Raw genomic sequence first — 19,648 nt, 5'->3', positions numbered from 1 at the left:
TTTTCTTGGAAGCAACAGAAGAATTTACCTAATTCTTCCAAAATAAATTTAAATTGGGGGGAAAAAAGCCACAAAAAAACACTTCAAATCTAAAATAATAGGAAATGGACAGATGGACAACTGCAGAAGGTCTTTGTGCAGAGGAATAGTTCTTGGAAAGAGGAATGGAAAATAACATCTCTTGTAACTGTGGAAGACAGAAAAGGAGTTTACAGTCAAACCAAATCAATATAGGCTGTGGTCTAGAGGAATACTGTGCACCAGTTGCAAACTATAAAAATTCATATTTTTTTTCTGCTAGAGATGTTTAGCTCTGTTAGCACAACAGTGAAAGAAGAGTGCATTTCAGCACATGTTCTCGTGTGTTAGCAATGGGAGTTCTGATTATAATATGAGGAACTTCAAGGCTTTCTTATTTCCTAAAAGACTATAGGGAAGGTTATTTGGTACTTGAATGTACTGTTCTAATTTTCTCTGTTGTATATTGAACAATTAATAAAAAAAAAATCCTAGAAACCAGTCATAATGCATTGTAATACTGACCTGTAAAACAATTAAAGTTACGATATTCAAAATTAAGTTGTTCACTACAGGGAATCAGGTATTGAAGTAATAAATGATTGATTTATTTTCTTAATTACAGTCTCACTTTATTTTTTGGCTTTAGTAGCTGTACATGAATATTATTTCATTGTATCGTTTGTATGACTAAACCTTATTAACGTTGCCTCTTTCTGATACAGAGCTATGACAAATGTTTTCTTGGCTCTTCGGAGACTGCTGATGCTAATAGAGTGTTCTGTGGCCAGCTTGGAGCAGTATATGTATTCACTGAAGCACTCAACCCAGCACAGATTTTTGCAATACATCAGTTAGGACCTGGATATAAGGTAATAATGGATCTTAAAAAACTTAAAATGGGAAAAGGAAAATAATTGATAGATATAGTTGGAAGATATGCATGCATGTAGATATTCCTCTTAGGATCATGTAGAGCTATGTGATTTGTTTTCAGCAAAAGAGGATATTTCTTCAGGTATTTTAGCTAACCTTAATTTCCACCAGCTTTTTGAAAGATGCAAATTGTTTCTATAAAGCATAGCTGAAACATGTTGTATGTGAAATTCATGACTTTGGGTCATAATCAGATTAGAGCAATTTAGTATTTGGTGTACTGAATACCAGGGGAATTTGCCTGAATTCCAGGGAATTTCTTCTCTACTGTTCGTGTTTAAAACCTGAGTTAAGGCAGATTAACATTCAACAAGGCATAATAAACCAATTCTGTTCAAATGCATGGTTTCAAACAGTTCAGCTGAAGTAGAAGTTGAGCTTTTTACTCATGCTTTGCCAGTGACATTTTAGGGGACGGTTTGGACAAATGGTGCATGCATAAACTTGGATCTCTAGTGTGAACAATCACTTATGTCTTGGAATGGCTGTGTATACTATTATTTCATCAAGAAAAACAGTGCAGATACTTTGCAGAAGCCTGCAGAAAGTGCCTAGTGAAGAAGGCTTGAAAATGGATCTAACCACAGCTAAACACTATTGAATTTCTACCATCGGTTACTCCCAAATGTTCTTTTTCTGATTTGTGAAATTTGCAGTATCATCTGATGTATCTAGTATCTAGATGTATCTAGTATCATTTTTAGTATCTATCATGTGCTTTGAAAACAAAAACGTTAAAAAATAGCAAGTAAAAATCAACATTTAGATTCTAATAATATGAATTTGGTGTGCTGAAAATTATTGCTCTCAATTATTTGATGACATCAAATGTGAATGACAGTGATGGCTGCAGATATTTTTTATGGTATGTATGTAGTGTGAATAGACAAATATGTGTCAAGGTGACTTGGAGAAGAGGAAGTCTACTGCATATGGTTCACGGTTAAAACCTGCCTTGAAACTAAAAATGTTCATTCAGTCAAGAGAAGTGTATTACCTGTGCAAACAAGGAGTATTTTACTCCAAGCTTAATACTGTATTTTTTTTGAACAAATATTCCTACAAATGTTTTTTGGTCATATAAAAGAAAGTTATGTAACTTTATACTTAATAATAAATGTAGTAAATCTTTATGAATTTATTAAGTTCCTGGATTTGCAGCAGCATACTGAAGTGATATCAAATAGGAATAATTCTTTCATTTGTTTTAAGAAGTGAAAATTATTATGTAATATTTTGTGAGTGTTGAAGTGGTTCATAAGGCATACAAGCTTTCACGCTAAATGTTTCCAGTAGTTACTGCACTAACCTTATTACAGTGTTGCCAAATTACCTTGCTTGATTTATAGGTTTCCCTTAAAATGTTTCTTCACATCTGTAGCTTCTTGCTGATTTTTGTAAAATGTCAGTTAGATGAAATTTAATACTTTGGAGATATTTTTCTTTGGTATATCAAGTTTTTAGGTTTAGGTCATGTTCCCGACACGGTTAATGCCTCCTTCCTCTCTAAAGTAGTTTCCTTCCTTGTCTAAGAATCTGAAAGTATACTTTATTAAGAACAGTTAAAGAGAGCAGGTTCCTAGAACAGGACCCTAAAAATAACACAGTTTCTTTCTTTAACCTCCTTATTTCCAAAAAATAAGACAAAACAGAACCCTTTTTTCTCACCTTCTTCCAACCCAAGATCTACACACAACCAAAAAAGAACCATGTCCTGTAATTTAGAGATCTCAGGGTACTGATGATGGCTTTCACTCAAAGCTTGCCTATTTCATGTCTCAGTTTATTTCTGTAAATTGTTTCAGATTCTGTGCAAATACAAATGTCCATCAGCTCAGAACAATTCAGTATGGTATTTCATAGTCCAAGAGAGCCTCAGCTGACACGTCGCTCAAATTGTTGGACACTGGAGATCACGTTCTTGCTCTTTCCTGACTTGCTGATGCAAATTGGCCTTTCAGAAACTTTTCTTACGTAGTTCACTACATATCCTGTTCATTCTAACTTGGTACTGTTAGCCAACAGGGAGAATCAACTGTTCCACTTTTCCAAAAGAACAACTATTCTAGATGCATTGTGAACTCTCGTTGTGCCAAAGATTTTCTCCCAAAGGAGGATTATTCAAAATACTTGAGAATTTTTGGGGAATGCCTTCATACAGATGTTTTTTTCTTTCCTATGACTGTCTGTGGTAGTTCCTTTGATTTACAATTCCTACTTTAGTCCACTATATCCCAGGATTTTGATTCTCCAGGGAAAATGACCATCCCTTATTTAGCATTCTACCTGCTTTGTTCATGACAAGAAACTATGATTTTGCCTCCCATTCAGCTCCCTTCCAAATCATTCATAATTTGCCCAGTCTACAATGACTGACATTAAGACTTCTGGAATACAGGGAAATCTGCATACTCTACCAACATACCAGAGCTCAGGACAGGGCAATAGGCACACGTCTGTGCGTATGTGTAGTATGTAATGTTGCAAATAACAGCAAAGCCACATGGTTCAAGAAAAGGCAGATCTTGATCTACAAAGAAAAGTGAATCTGTTGCACCTTGACCCTATTCTGTGATGCAGGTAGTAGCAACAGATTTTAGAATTAACTAGAGAAGTCATTAAAATAAGCTTTATTTATTATTTATGTATAATATTTTTAGAATTATATATCTAATGTTTATATTATATTATATTATATATTATTTATTGCACGTTACATGCTTATTACAGAATGTTGTAACATGGAAACAGTTCATAAAACTGCATAAAACATGCTCAACAAGTCCCTCTGAATGCATCTAGTTGTAACCAGCATGTCCTAATACAAAAAATTATTTATTAAGCAAATAGATACTTTATTTTGAAATACTAAATTTTCAGTTGTAGCAAAAGACTTATATTTTTAACAAAAAATATTATATTGATTGTGTGAGTAACAATATTGAAAAGCTGACACACTTAGTAAGTATCGCATAGAAATGACACGTTATCAAACTTTTAAGAGGGGAAATGAGGAAAATATACTGGCAGTAGAACTGTGCGATTTGCCTCTTCCCTGTCTACCTAAATTCATCCATAAAGTGTCTTGATATTTTAAATTATATTTAGTAGAAACACAGTAGAATTCAATATTTGCACTCACAGGTTTTATATGTGAGTGCATGATCATTTCGAGTCTTGCAGTTGCTGAAAGGGATGTTTCAACAAAGCCCTTTCCTAATAGCCCTGTCAGGTCTGTACCACTCTTCTTAACCCTCCCATATGCAGTTCAAAACAACTTCTGAGATCATTCCATATGTTGCTGCATCTGAGTTTGCTCTTGATCAGTACTGCAGTATCAATCTTTTTGTCATACACAAAGGTTGGGTAAAAATGCATTAATACAAACGCACACAAAATGCTCTTAAAAATTCAAATTTGCTTAACCCAATTCTATAGTACAAGGTAATATTCTACATATGGTTGCTGAACCTACAATAGCAGAATGAGGTAAACGGTAAATCAAAAAGCAGCACTCTTGTTGCTAAAGGAAAGGGAAAACTGCTGGTGTTTAAATAGTGGTCCTGATCAAACACAGCTTATTTTACTGAAGAAGTCAGTGCTGGAGTAATTCTCAGCTCTCTCCCCTCTTCTGTTCCTGTAGGAGCAAGTACTATCCTTCATACCTTCCTTATGGATCCTGTATATATTTTTACCATATACAGAATATGTTAAATCTCAGGCTATATTTTGGTGTCTTTATGCCCTCACAGTGGTTGTACCAGATCTCAAAATTGCATTCCTTCAGTAACCGGTAACTAACCATTTGCAATTTGAGCTTATATGCTCAACAGCCTCTGCTATCCTCCTGTGGTTTATTTTCCCAAGTCCCTAGAGCAGTATGTGTATACTGAATTTCTTTTCTCTTTCTGTAGATCAATGTTAGTAATAAAGGAATATTATATATCAGAATTTGTACCCTCTCTTCCCACCCTGTTATAATAATCTTTTGGGTAGGAGACTAGTGTTTCCAATTTATGATCACTTCTGTTAGGCTTTGATGGCAGAAAGTCCCTTTAATTCTTGTTTTTCTCAAAAAAAAGTGAGGCATTATTATATTGATTCATAACTTATTTATGCTTGACTTTCAAACAATGGTCTCTGATAAATTCTTGAGGCATAGTAAACACTGAAAACTAGGAGGTACAATAATGCCAAAATTTGTTTATAAAACTGATTTTATTTTTAAATATGCAATGTAGAAAGTTGCAAAATTTCATGGTAATGAAATGATGCAAATTTGATGTTGGAACACTTTGACATATTTAAAACAGCAAAACTATATAGAGGTAAAACATTCTGAGCTTTGGGATCTAACGAAGCTTAGACGCATGAAAAATTTTCTGGGTAAGAAGTGTTTTCATGTGGGAAAGCATCAAAATATAGTACATGCAGAATGCAGATATCCTTGGAAATCAGTGAAATCACTGAATTATTTCTGTCTCTGCAGAAAGTGCACACAGATTTATCTGTAGAGTTAAAAAAGCCCTCTGGGGAGAAATACATCATCACCTTCCTCAGGACAAATCTGTAATCTGTAGCAGTCATTTCCTGATAAGTGAGATGTAGCCAGCCGTATCAGAACCACGTCTCAAGCTCCAACCATAATACTCATTCTTTGGGTTTTCTACTTCAGTAAGTAGTGTGGCACAATCGGAACACATTTCTAGATTATAACATTTGGTGCTGAGGGCTGAATACCCACAGCGTGTGATTTTGGGGTTTTTACGTCAGATTGGTTGTGGTCTGATCCTTTGGGTAGAATGACTGCCATCAGTGGGAGGACAAGGCAGTTCCAGCCAAAAGGAAGTCTCTAAAAGAAGTCTCTCGGGTTCAAAACACCTTTGCAGTATGAACAGAGCAGTAAGTGGGGATCACCGGGAGTTTCCCTACAAAATGGACTCCTAACCCAAGTGCAAATCACAGAATCACAGAATGGTTGAGGTTGTTGGAAGTGACCTCTGGAAGTCACAAACAAATCTGATGCCCCAGTTGCTTCATGATTATAGTGTCCCTCTGTTGGACTCTCTCCAGTAAGTCCATGGCTCTCTTGTACAGGGGAGCCCAGAACTTCAGGTGTGGACCTACCAGTGCTGAGTAGAAGGGAAGAATCACCTCCCTCGACCTGCTGGCAACACTCCTCCTAATGAAGCCAAAGATAACCTTTGTGAAATGACTTCCCCTTCACTTACTTTTGCCCTTCCTACTTGCGTTCTCTGTTACGGTACCTGCACCTCACCCATTTGCAGCATGGCATCGCTGCCTCCCTCCCGCTTAACATCACCAAGCATGGGACAGGGCTGACTGACAGATCTGCTCCAAGGCTTCTCCAGCAGCTGCAGCCCGGTGCCCAGTCTATTCAGTCTACATCAATCTTACAACCCACGTACAAATGGATGCTTGTCACAAGACCTTATATTGCCATGTGTCGGTCACTTGAGCAGATGCGCTTTGCCATCATTTGGCTGTAAGCAGGAGAATTTTGTCAGGGTTTCCAGCAGCCTTGAGAGCTCTGCAAAAGCTCGATGGGTTTTATGGGTTTATGTAATTGGTACGAACCTGTAATTTGTTTGGAAAGAGCAGCTGATAGCCTGTAAGTTCCATATTTTAATTCTTCTAGTCTGGATAACCGAAACCCAGTGACAGTACTTTCAATGGTTTCATGATTTCTTACTGTGTGGGGGGAGGGAGGGAAAGATTTGGTAGGACGAAAAGAGAATTGTGATGGCTATAGCCAGTGAAAACAAGCAAAATGATTCAGAATGAACCTCAGCAACACATTCTTTTAAACTTAGTAAAGATTTTAGAAACATAACATATACATGTTGCATTACTTAAATGGTGGTCATTTCTAAACAAATTTGCTTTACTTGATGTCAGTACAGCACTGTGTGTTACTACTACTTGTCTTTTTGCCACTGTCAAATGATTGTTACATGCAAAAGTAGTTATGTGCCAAGTCAATCTGACAACGCTTTGCAGAAAGGCAGAAATCTATCTTCTTGTGCTTGATTGATTTGTCAGTGTTGGCAGAAAACCTAGTTTTAGATCAGATATGAGTCATGGTATGTTTAAGAATAATAGAAAATTTCAGTCTTCCTTTGTAAAAGCTTTGAGTTTCAGAATCATTAATCTGAAATATGGCATTTAGATTTTTATTTGGAATTTTTTTTTAGTTTAAGTAGCTTGTTTATAAATACTCCTGACTGTTAATGAAGCATTGGTTTTAATGCTGTTTAAAAATAACAAATTTATCCTTTAATCAAAATGGTGTGGGATTCAATATTCTCATTTGAGTGAGTTACATAAACTAAAATACAAGGTATTTAATTTGTTCTTTATTTTTAATGTCTTATATGCTCATTTTTTTATTTTAACATATTTATAGGTGTTTAATGTGACACATTTCTCCCAGAGTTATTTCTGAAACTTGTTAACACTGATGCTGAAAGGAGAGAGAAATAATAATATATAAATACCAATTATTATATTGAGGTGTTGATGTGGAGTAAATTTAAAAATCGGCTTCTTGTTCAATAGCATTTAAACTACTAGAAATTTAAAACAAAGTTTAGCACTTTCTATATTCCCTCTCAAGTCCAATGTATTTTATGCCCATTTTGTGGCAAGGATTTTGTCTAAAATATTTACTTTGTAAGACTTTTTTTTTCTTTTTTTTTCAGAGCACATTTAAATTTAAATCTGAGAGTGACATTCATCTGGCTGAGCACCATAAACAAGTGCTGTATGATGGGAAACTTGCAAGTAGCATTGCTTTTACTTATAATGCGAAGGCTACTGATGCTCAGCTATGCCTTGAATCCTCACCAAAGGAAAATCCTTCAATTTTTGTACACTCCCCCCATGCTCTTATGCTTCAGGTTTGTCCCAGTAAATTAATGATCTGTCATTACTGTTAACATCATTTGGATAATTAGAGGATTTGTGTGCTAGTGTACACAGAGATTGTTATTTTGTATTTTTTTCATCCCTTAATACACCTATCACTTGAACTGTTCTTTCTTCACTCACTTTCTAGAGAAAAAAATGATTATTTTTTCATTAAGAAATATATATTTAATAAAATAAGGCATAGTTTGCCACGATACTGAAGTTTTTCTGTTTAATGTTTACTTCCAAGTATAGTGATTATCATGAAACATAATTAATAAAAATAAGTTAAAACAAGTCTGATTTAGTTTGCATTTAATTCAGTGTTAAAGTGTTCCCAAGTTATGTTTGTAACTGTCCTTTAAAATTGAAAGTAACTGATGTTTTCTCTTTCTTTATTTATTTTATTAATTTAGGATGTGAAAGCTATTGTAACGCACTCCATTCACAGCGCAATTCATTCCATTGGAGGGATTCAAGTTCTTTTTCCTCTCTTTGCCCAGTTAGACAATCGCCAGCTGCACGACAGTCAAGTGGAAACAACAGTTTGGTAAGCTTCTTTCAAGCAAGATAAAAACTAAGTTAAGCTAGGATTATTTCTTTTTTCGTTGTGGAAATGTTTGATTTGTTTTCTTTCGTAAATGCTGTGACTTACATTTTACCCTTGTTTCTTTGAAAATAGTATTATGTTTTTAAAAGTAGTTTACTGTAGAGATGTGTAATTTGTATTAATCTGATGAGATTCCAGATGGAACTGGCGTAAAATTGATCGGATTAAATAATGAATTCAAATCACTCTAGAGCTTTTAAGGAAAGTTTTGAGACAGTTTTTGCAACTTCTAAAAGAAACCAACGTGCTTTTACTTCACAGTGCAATGTTGTTTACTTTCTCAAGGTCTCTGTCATTTCAGTTCATATATAATAACATTCCAAATTAAGGAAAGATATTGCCATCCATATTAATACATGGTCAGAAAGTCATAGAGCTATGATCAATTCTTTTGTGACCATATTACAATTGCAACAGTGACTGGGGACACACCAAGAGAGTTTTAAACCGGGACACATGAAGTCTCTGGTCTGATACTGTGGAATTAATCCCTTGGTTGAAAAGCCTGCACAGAAGTTAGGTGAATGCTTCCGTTTGTACCCCGAAAAGCACTGCTTAGGAGCCTGTTGGTACCCACGCCGACTTGTTCAAAGCTAGCTCAGCGGTAGTTATTTTTGCAAAGAAGATTTCTTGCCACCTGCTTGTCAGGGCAAGCTCCTATTCTAGTGGCAACACAAGATGTCTAAACGTGTCAGAACAAAGTGTGTCACCTAAACCTTTGGAGGTAACAAAACTGAAAAGGTTTCCATGGCTGAAGAACTGGGACGGTGTTTCCTGGTTGGATGGTATGTCACCAAAACCTGCTAGAAAAGAGTGTTTAGGGGCAGCATAAGCTGACTCTTGTATTTTAATAAATTTGTAAAATAGGTGCATAATTCAGAGTATATGGCTTATTTTACTGCTTAGAATACTATGCTATTAAATATTCTGGATATTTGCTATTGCATTAGATAGTTCAGTAAAAAATTAGTTAACTGAAAAATAATTAAATAAGGCAAAAATTACTGACAATTTTGAAAAATTTAACTGAAAGTGATGCATCGGTATAATTTCTCATGAAAGATCACTTGTCTCCATCCAATTTAAGAAAATCAATTTGTTAAAGTTTTGTTGAGTCATCTGTTTTACCCTTTCGTAACTCAAATATAGGTAGCTAAGATGGCTGCTGGGTTTTTTTTTTCTTTCTGTAGTGTGAAAAGTTAATGTTTTTAATGAGAATATTTCATTACTTTAGAAGTAATAACACAGTCTTAAAAATAACAAATTCTACTTCCAAGCATTATAGTGGTGCAAATTATTTCATTCCATGTTGAAGACAGAAAAGCTGGTTGTGTATTGGCTCCTGGTGGGTATTTACTTTTTTGTAGTCTGTTTTCCAATATGTACTTTGCATTGAAGTATTGTGAAGTAAGGGGAATAGAAAAAACAATGCTTGATTTGAAATAAATTTGGAAAAAGAATTCCCTGTATTTTTTTATTTACTGGCACAGCAGTAGGCAAAAATGCTTTATTCCAATTTAAGGAAGATAAGGAAGATAATGTGTGTATGTGCTCATATATATGAATAAAATATATGTTAAATTCATTAATGAGCTGAGTATGTAATAAATGATAAAGCAGTAACTAGGTCTGTTTAAAAATGGAGAGCTAATATAATGTAAGTTTTATAAGTCAAGATAAAGACTAATTCTTCCCAAGTGTGTGGTCTTTCCAGTGAGGGATAACATTCATAAAGTTCAGTTGAAAATGTACAGAACATTTCTGGAGTTAGTTGAACTGTAAGTAGGAAAAAATGTTGTTCTTGAATAAATCAATGCCTTTCTTCTATAATTAGATTACCTTCTAAAAAGACGCCTGTAAATGATTATGCTATATGATTGTACAAATGCATAATACAAGAAGATGTGATCCTACCTCAAGAACATATTCAAAAGACTTTTAAACAATAGCTGCTTGATGAATTGTAATTAAAATGTTGAATTAACCATGGTTTTGATATATGTGCATTATATTCTCATATTTAACTTAATAGGATACAGATATTGAGAAAAATAATAGTTTAAGTGAACAAGAAAGTAGGCAAATAAAGGAATAAAAAATTTCTGAAGGCAAAGAAAGGAGTTAATGGTGAAAGGGGGCTAAACATGAGATACAGGGCTATGTTTAAGATTCGTCTGTGGAGTAGAATAAGGGAACAAATATACTTACTGAGGCTTTTCCTTCTTTCTGCTTGTTTTATAGACTATTCTCTCTTTATTTGTTCCTTTCCAAAATGCAGTTGTTTAACTATATCTGATACTTGTTTATACCCATCTTACCTATGAAAATGTGTCTACAACAGCAACAGAGAGCTGCACCACTTTCTGAAAAGTAGTTGGCGTTCAGTCATTACAGTCTATGTATTTTTATAAGCAGATAATCTTTATGCTGCTTTGCCAAAAACCGAAGGTCCAGATGATGCTGGATGATAGTAGACCATTATGTTTGTAAAGGCTTACTATGGCTGTAGAATTTCTTTCTTTCTGGTGGCCAACTGAGAGGACTCAGAAGTTGTCCCTTGAGTAGTTGTTCTGCCTTATGTCTTAATGTGTTCATGGTAGGAGGGAAGTATGAATAGCTTGATACTCCAGTGTCCGTGTCCTAGGTTTCCAGACTACTTTTCTGAATCCTTCTCACCTCCTTCTCTCCTGCACATATCAAAATCTGTTTAATAAGTTCAAGGTTCTCAATTATTTCTTTAATTTGATTTTTTTTAACATTAGAAGGAGTTTGTTAACAGGACTATAAGGGAACACCTTGCTTTTTAATCGTCGTATCCACTTATAATTTTAATCTTTTTAAATTAAGAGATTCATTGTAAATAAAAATCTAAAATATAAAGCAGGGAAATATGAATATAGAAACTTTGTGGTTTAATGGCATTCTTTGTAAATGTTCTTTATTCCTGTCATGTGTATATCCTTGTGTGCCTTATCTACATCTTCCATTAGACCAAGTATTGAAATAACCTACAATTCTGCTTTTGAAGCACTATATAGATTCTTATGCTCTCATACACTGAAATTAAAAGAATGGAAACTGAGTTCATATCTTAAGTATGTTTTCTTAGATTAAGTGATGCACCTGCTATTCAGGAGAGTGGACCCTCAACTTGAATGCCAAGACTGCTGCTTTTCATTCTGCTTTTCAGTACTCTGGTTAGAATAGAAAATTTAGCAGTTTAGGTCAATAAGGTGTTTAATAAAAAGAAATATAGAGTGTTTTTTTCTGTTATGCTGCTGTTGTTACCTTTGATTATACTGTATGGGTAATATGATAGGAAGGACTTGCTTTGTTCACTTGTGGTCCCTCGCCTATGCTTTTGCATTCTTTTGGGTCTGCTGAGCACTGACATACAGGCTGATTCTGACAAGGTGTTGGGTGTGCAATCTTCGGCACTGGCCCAATTCCATCACAGAATAAATAACAAGTCTTAATTCAGATGAGATTGTTGCTTTGGACTGTACCATGTTGAAAAAATATTTGAAAGCTGTAGCTGTTTGCTTAAATAGATGAAATAATTCCAGGAATTCTTTTACATACTTACACTAGAAGTTACTAACTGGATTTGCTAGATTGCATACACTATACTATAAATTAAAACTACTTCTACTGGTTATCATACTAAATAAATGCAGTGCCTAGGCGCACCTTATCTTTCTTAAAGGTCATATATAGACTCACCTAAAATTTGTAGCAAAGTAAACATAGGCATCTTTTCAGTCAGTTTTATCACTGACATTATTTTTACTAATATAGGTAGCCCTGCTACAGTGTATATTGCCCACCTGTTGTAAGTCAGTGAAATGGAAACATTGGTGAGGTGGGCAACAATAATATTTCAACTCATTTTCTTCATCTTTTCCTGTAAATGTTTTGTGTGTTTTGCTTTGATCAGTTAGTATCTTGACCTCTTTTTTTTTAGGTTTTTTTTATATTCAGATGATGACTTTTTGAGTTCCTGTCTGTGACTAGTTGTGTTGCTGCATCTACTTTTTGATAGATTAATAGTTTGATTGGAAATAGGCATTTTTCCTATCAGTTTGCACAGATAGGAAATAGCACAGCTTGATAGGAAATACAATTTGATGTCTTGATGTGTTTATTAGCTTAATGCAAAAAATCTGTGAGTTTCCAATAATTCTTAATAATGTGATTAGTTTAATTTAAGATTGTGGTAGCAAATAAGATGAATGCCAAGTAGTATCATACCTGCCTAACCTGTCCTCTCCAACTGTCTTTCAAGAATTTTTTCTTTTGTAACAGCTGAGAGTCAGCTTGAGAGTGGGTACAAAAGTCATCCTTTGTGAGGTTATTGCATTTACCTTTGTGCTTCTGATGGGGAGTCAAGGTCCCAGTCCATCGTGGCCGGCAGTCTATAATTTAGAATTTGCAGAGTGGTCCTGATAACCCTCTCCTCGTGCGTTTCAAAAGGAAAAAGGCTGAATCTTCCCAAACTGTGACAGCAGCAACGTGACTTGCCAAATCAGACTGCCTGGATGATGGCTTATAATGAAAACAAAGTCACTGTATCATGCGGTAGAATCCTCTGTAAACTCCCAAACTGTGGTACCTCCGCACACTCCCAAAGATCCAGGTATTATTAAGGGTGGCTAATTTATGACTGGAGTCTGTATCCCAAATTGTTATGCCCATCAGCAGAGGTGTGTAATGACTTGCCTTTCTAGTTCTCCCACGCAACACCTATTCATCCGAACCATGTTTAGTGGCATCAGTTTGGATGAAACGTGTAGTAATCTTATTGTCCACATTATGTTATGAGAGAAAGAAGTGGAAAAGAGAAAAGAAGTTTCCTCTTTCTCTCCAAGAAGCTTACAGAAAGAAAAAAGGTAGTTAAACTGGAAGCTAAGGAAGCACTTTAGAGAGCTGCTGTAGCTGTAGTTCATGGGAGCTCCCTCTCCGTGCTCACCATCTGTCTGCATCTCTTCTGCTCTGAGTTTATTTAACCTCCAGCCTGGTGAGGGTAACCCTTCTTGGCTTTGCAGCACACAGGCTTTAGTGGCCATCATGGCATAAATGTGTGAGTGAGTGAGTGAGTGAATGAATGAATGAATGAATGAATTCATAAATGAATGAATGAGTAATTAGTAACGTAGCAGCAGAGCAATTGACTGCATTAAAGCATGCACAGGTGTTTGATTTCATGCTTTAACAGTGAATATACCTTGATGAAAATCCCTTTTTATATTCCCAACCGTATTACAAATGCAGTCAAAACAGTTTCTGAAATTCATACTTACCCTTTGTGCTTTGATTTTCTTTCTGAAGGAATGAAGTAAGGAAGTGGAGATCATCTCGCATCTTCTGTGCATCAAAATACATTGCTAATATATTGCTAATGCTTCTCCCTGAAGGTTTCTAAGTCCATATTATGATACATTTAGTAAATATTCTGATGAAGTAACAGATTACTTAATGAATCAGCCAAACACATTGAAAACTGTTTGCTAACAATGAGATGTAATGGGCAACCAGCAGATGAAGAATAATAGTAATAGTAATAGTATTATTATCTCAATACAGCCAGTATTGTATTTTGAAGTAAAGTGAAGGGGCAAATACCTTAGGATTTTTTTTTTTGTTTAGAATAAAAAATATTAACTGTTAGTATATGATTTTCCTTAATACCACTTTATCTGTTTATGCTAAGTTTAGTTTTCAAAAGTTATCATATTAACAGCCTGTGATGGAGCTAATCATAGAATCCTTTTGTCTTATTCTGGAGAAGCTGGAAATACAAATGGAATTAGTTTATAAAGGAATCTTCCCAAAGATAATCAGACAGAACAAATACCTGCATCATTCTCTTTTACACAGCCTCTTCAAGTTACATCATCTGTTATTAATCAACATACTGAGATCTTTATAGCTACATGCCTATTTTAATTGAAGGTGCCTTTTGTAAAGCACAATCCAGATAATTTTGTAATACACAATCCAAGATGAAACTTCAAGTAATTAAGGTAAATTTTTCAGAGAAGATTATCATGGGAAAGAGAAGACTAGAGAATTTGATCTATGTAGTGATTTATAACTACCTAACTAACTAAATAAATATATAAAACAGCAAAAAAAAGCCAAGGCAAATTTTACTTTCATCCCAGTGGTGCAAGTTCCTGACTTCTAGGGTTTTATTTAGTCCTCCAAAGCCTTTGTCATCTGAGTTTATTTGAATATATGGCTGAAGTCCCTAATAGGATGATTCCTTTTTAAGTGAAGTCATTGAAACTCATTTCATGAGAATAGTTTAACTAAATTGTCCTGTATTTTAGCTCCACAGAACAGTAATAATTGTTCACTTAGTGGGAACTACCAGTCAGTTTAGAATTTGACAGAGGCAGCTCTTTGTTGTACAGTGATTCTCATAGCATAAAGGCTTTGTAACCTTGGCATTTCTGCTGTGAGCTTCTTTTATGTGTAATATGAAAAGGTTCTTTAAAACTCAATAGATATCAATAGGCAGTGAAAATGAAATATTTACTTATGTGTGTAATTTTACATGAAGAAGGAAGTGTCATATTTTTGAATTTTGAAGACTTATTTACAGAAGCTGTTGTTTTTGAGAATATCTGTAGTATTTTTTTTTTATATATATATATTTTTTATTTAAGGAGCAACATTGCATGACTGTTGACTGAAGATTGTGATGCTGAAACATTGTGTTGTTGAAAGATAATGATGAACTACTGAAACATAATAGTTATTTATGTTATATCTATATATTTAGATGAATAAAATAAGCTAGGAGATATTTGTAACTTCACGGTGCATGTCATAAAATTCATCAAGTTAAAGATGTCCCTGCTCATTGCTGGGGGGTTGGACTAGATGACCTTTAAAGGTCCCTTCCAACCCAAACTCTACTATGATTCTATGATTAGAATAACTGTCTGAATTATAAAGTAGGGACTTCACAACTGCAATAAATACGTACAAACATGAAAGCATCCTTACGAACATCTTCCAGTCAGACAGTGTATGCTGTGAACACCAATTCTGTGCTTCTGTTTTATTTGTCAAAAAACTTTTTTAAGTCTTCACAAAGGACATGTATGTTTGAGGGGAAAATCAGGCAATGCTGTAACAATGTAATTAATCAGTTTTTTACAAAACAGCATTCCAGAGACTTACTGTCTCTACAATATACTAATTATAGAATAAGCAGTATCATAACCATTGGAAATACAGCATCTTCATGTTTTTGTCTGCAAGGATTTTTTTCTACTTCTTAATAATGGAAAACTGCTGGGAAAAATTCATCCTGAAATTATTTATATTTGCCGTAGAAATCATAATTCTGTCTGATTTAGTGTTGGTTGACGTATATACTTTCATTGTGTATCTATCTGTATCTTAGCTGCACTGCAGACAAACTTATCTGTTCTAAGCAGGGCGTGCTATAGAGGAGATGTAGGAATGGGCTGAAGTATCCTTTATATTTGCCTTTGTATCTAGGGGAGTTGAAACTAGGCAAGAATGGAGAGAAATTTTGTATGGCAGTGCACAGAATTTTGCAAGTTTAATGTGAGCCCTGCAGCAGTCCGATGCATTTTAGTTACTGGTAAGTTTGTTAAATTCTGTTTGAAAAATTGTTCATCTTAGCAGACAGTCTTCTAATCAATATTATTTACCCTGTGTCAACAGCTACCTCTTTAAAAGCATAATTTTGGCAACCTGGTTCTGCTGAGAAAGTTTTTATATTTCACATTATCAGGTTTAATTTATTTTCAGCTGCCAAGATGACTACATAAATTGACTATCCTTAGAAATATGTTACAAGTTCCAGATTCAATCCTCTAAATTAGGCAGTCAGTTCTCTAGAAGACTAAATTCTTAGAATGCAATATTGAGGACAAAAGATCCTTGTCAATATGGATTTTTATTTTTAGAGATATATATACACACACACACATGCTTAAATGTTTGCTTGACGTCAGTCTGAACATGTGGGGAAAGAGAAATTTTGAAGAGTTTGGGAGAGCATATCTCAGAATTGTTAACTGTTGGGTGTTTTCAGGCAGATTGAATGCTCTCTATCATAAAGTATAGGAGATAGATAACATAACATGTAAAAACTGTTTCATGCAACAGCTGTTATTTAGTGCAATTTCATTCCCTCCTTCCTCCTCCAAAAAAGGAGTTTCACCTGAAACAAGTGTAAGCAAGATCTCTGGGAAAAAAGATCAGACTAAGCATGTAAGCCGTTTTCTGCCCGTCTCTGATCATCTTCAGGTAGTAATACCTTCAGTACTGTATGTGCAGCGAGAACTTAAAAACACTTCCATTTTGATTTTACAGTTCTTCTGTCAGTTAAAATATTACAGATCTTTTAATTACTTTATTTCCTGCATAATGTTGTGGACAAACTGCTAGTTACATTTAATTTTGGTGCTAATTTTCATCAGTACTGTGGTCCTATATGGTATTCACCTTAAACTTCATTGTGCCTCTCCGTGACTGCCAGGTGGTTCTCCTTAACTGCTGATTTTTCTTGTACTTGGAAATTTTTATGTGCTTGAAAGTGTAAAGTGTATTGATGCAATCACATGTGCTATCCCAATATTTGAATTACTGTATACTATAGTGAACTCAATTATTTATGGAGGCAATCTTGGATAATGCAGAAGGATTAGAAACTGGAGTTACTGCTTGCAGACCTGAGCTGACTCTGCAGAGCTGGCTTGTGGCGTCTTTGTGTGTCTGGTTTGATAGATGTTAAAAGCCATTTTGGACTTGGGAAAAAGCATGGCTCATTCACAAAGTATTGGCTGAAATAACACATTTTCCTGGAACTAGAAGCATCGGCATCACGTGCAGTGACAGCTAAGGTAGCTCTTTGCAGAGCTAATGTGGGCAGGCAGGATGAATCAGTTCAGCCATACCCTGCATGGACAATATCTAAAAAATTATATTTGGGTTCTATCTGCATCTGAATTAATAAACTTTGTTGATTCAGTCTTTCTGACATAGAACCAGCTTGTATGCTTCTCTCTCTGTCACATGGTTAAATATTAACTGGCCACTGATTATTTCTGAGTTGACCGGCGTGTTTTATGTGTAATTGAAGAGAGAAGAATCTTCATTGTTACAGTGTCAGAGTGTCTTATAATTTGTATTCAGAGCCCTATCACAATTTCTAACAATTGCGTAGAGATTGGATTAATATGAGATAACTCCAGCCCATGAGTTTACATCGAAGTTCATAGAATGGACAAAATAAACTGCAGTACAAAGAAAAGGGCTTTTGATAAATCACTTATACAAGTGGAAGTAGAACCTTTTAAACTTAAGTCTGGTGCCATGTTCAAGATACAACAATCTTTTAAATCCCTTTTAAGAATATTTTTTAACTTTTCAATATAATATTAATAGTATTTATTATTGTAATTTAGGTCCTAATCCTGCAAAGATGTACGTTTTTTTAACTATATGCATAATGCATTGTCCTACTAAGTCATAAGGTTACTCATAAAGGATGATAGTAAGCACCATCTACATGGAATTTTCTTTGACCTATTCAATTTAAAAAAAAAAATTCTAAATATAAATTGTCAGTCCTTCATATGAGCTTCTTATGGATTGTCATGTAGTAAAAATGATAAGTATCTTATTTTAGATGACAAATACAATAGAAACTTTCAGTTGGGGTAAGAAAAAATTGATGCATATAACCTCATTTGAAATTGATGTGACAGATTGATAGGCTGTTTTGATAAAAGCTTTGGAGTATTGTAAATGGATATCTGTGTTCTTTTACTGCTGACACTGTGGAGCATTCTGTATGTGATTTTAGACTGATTATTGTGACCATTCAAAAATGAAGCAAGACAAGGCACTATTTCATGTTCACAGCATGTACTTAGCCTATCCTGTGTACTTTTCGCATGGGAGCCTTGCTCACCAAATAGAATAAATCTCGTTTTCCTCAGCACACTGAGTGTTTTTAGGTGCTGGCATGTATTAGCCAATCTCAATTCAAAGTAAAAGATTATATCTGGAGAGCAAGTGAACCTTTAGCTGACTAGATACTGAAAATAAAGTTGAAATTTATAAAATGCAGATTGGATATGTCCTTTAATTCATTTTTTCATAGCTAGAAAAGCCACAGTTTTCAGTCTTGTCTGTGCCCACCACCCGTGAGAGAACTTTCACAGTTGCAGATATTTGTCTGTACAGCTAGGAACTGTTATACCTATTTTAATTTTAGAAAAGGAATAATGACTTTATGCACTGTATATGCATCATTTACCTTTTGGAGATATTGATAAATCATTTTAAATATTTTCTGTCTGTCATAAATGTTATTTTTTTTCTTTCTCCCTTTCCTCTGGGTTTTTCAGCAACAGATGAGTGCATTTGTGTTTCCCTCTCACCACCCAAGGGTCGACTGTGATTTTTTCCCCGTGGTGCATTGATCTGTCTTACGTTTCCACTGTTGGTTTTCATAACATAGTTTCACTTTCTTGCCATCTGTCCCCTGAAGCCTTTCATACCTTTTCTGTTTCTAAACTGTAACCTTTTCTGAACACTTTTTCCCCTCCCTGTGCTTTCTGAACACCCCACTTACAGATACGGCTGGGCTGGGCTGCTGGGTGATTCCCTTGTGGCCTCTGGAGTCTCTCTGTGCTTTCCTAACTGGATGAAAGTGATTCTCAACCCTTATTTGCTCAGGCCTAGATATTATTCTCACGTTTGGTCTGGAGAAAGTGTGAAGGAAGCTCTCCACCCTGCTGCTGTTCCAGTGTGGTTTGTGGTGGGCATCACTGCCCACGTGCATGTTCAGCCATTTTATGCCTCATTTCTGGGGTAGTAGTGACTCTAGGGACTGAAAGTGTGGAACGATGATATACCACGTGGCTGAAAATTTTGCTGTTTAGCATAGTTAGTCTGGATGGTAAAATGGTTGAGACAGCCCCTGCCTGCATCGTTCTAGCACTGTCAGCTGGATCCAACTCCTCATCTCCTGCCTCTTCCAACTGCAAAACCTTTGGCTAGAACTGCAGGCTGCAGGACTGGGTATTTAAAACCTGGGATAGTCCTGGTCAAATCAGGAGAGCTGAAAAAATGACTTTGCACTTCTGTTTGAATGTGAGC

The 19,648-nt window shown here is 35.2% G+C and overlaps 1 protein-coding gene across 1 annotated transcript in view; it reads left to right on the top strand.

The window, feature by feature from the left end:
- NBEA (neurobeachin) overlaps positions 1-19,648 on the top strand; it is a gene marked incomplete at both ends in the record, with an annotated part of 159,812 nt that overhangs the window by 12,686 nt on the left and 127,478 nt on the right. The window contains 3 exons of the mRNA XM_010283206.1: positions 744-890; positions 7,677-7,874; positions 8,301-8,434. Of these exons, the coding sequence (XP_010281508.1) occupies positions 744-890; positions 7,677-7,874; positions 8,301-8,434 (479 nt within the window). The remainder of the gene's footprint in view (positions 1-743; positions 891-7,676; positions 7,875-8,300; positions 8,435-19,648) is intronic.

This window comes from Phaethon lepturus, unplaced genomic scaffold, assembly GCF_000687285.1.
Source record: "Phaethon lepturus isolate BGI_N335 unplaced genomic scaffold, ASM68728v1 scaffold4233, whole genome shotgun sequence".
In the NCBI taxonomy this organism is placed as follows: domain Eukaryota; kingdom Metazoa; phylum Chordata; class Aves; order Phaethontiformes; family Phaethontidae; genus Phaethon; species Phaethon lepturus.
This window is presented reverse-complemented; position numbering and strand designations above follow the sequence as displayed.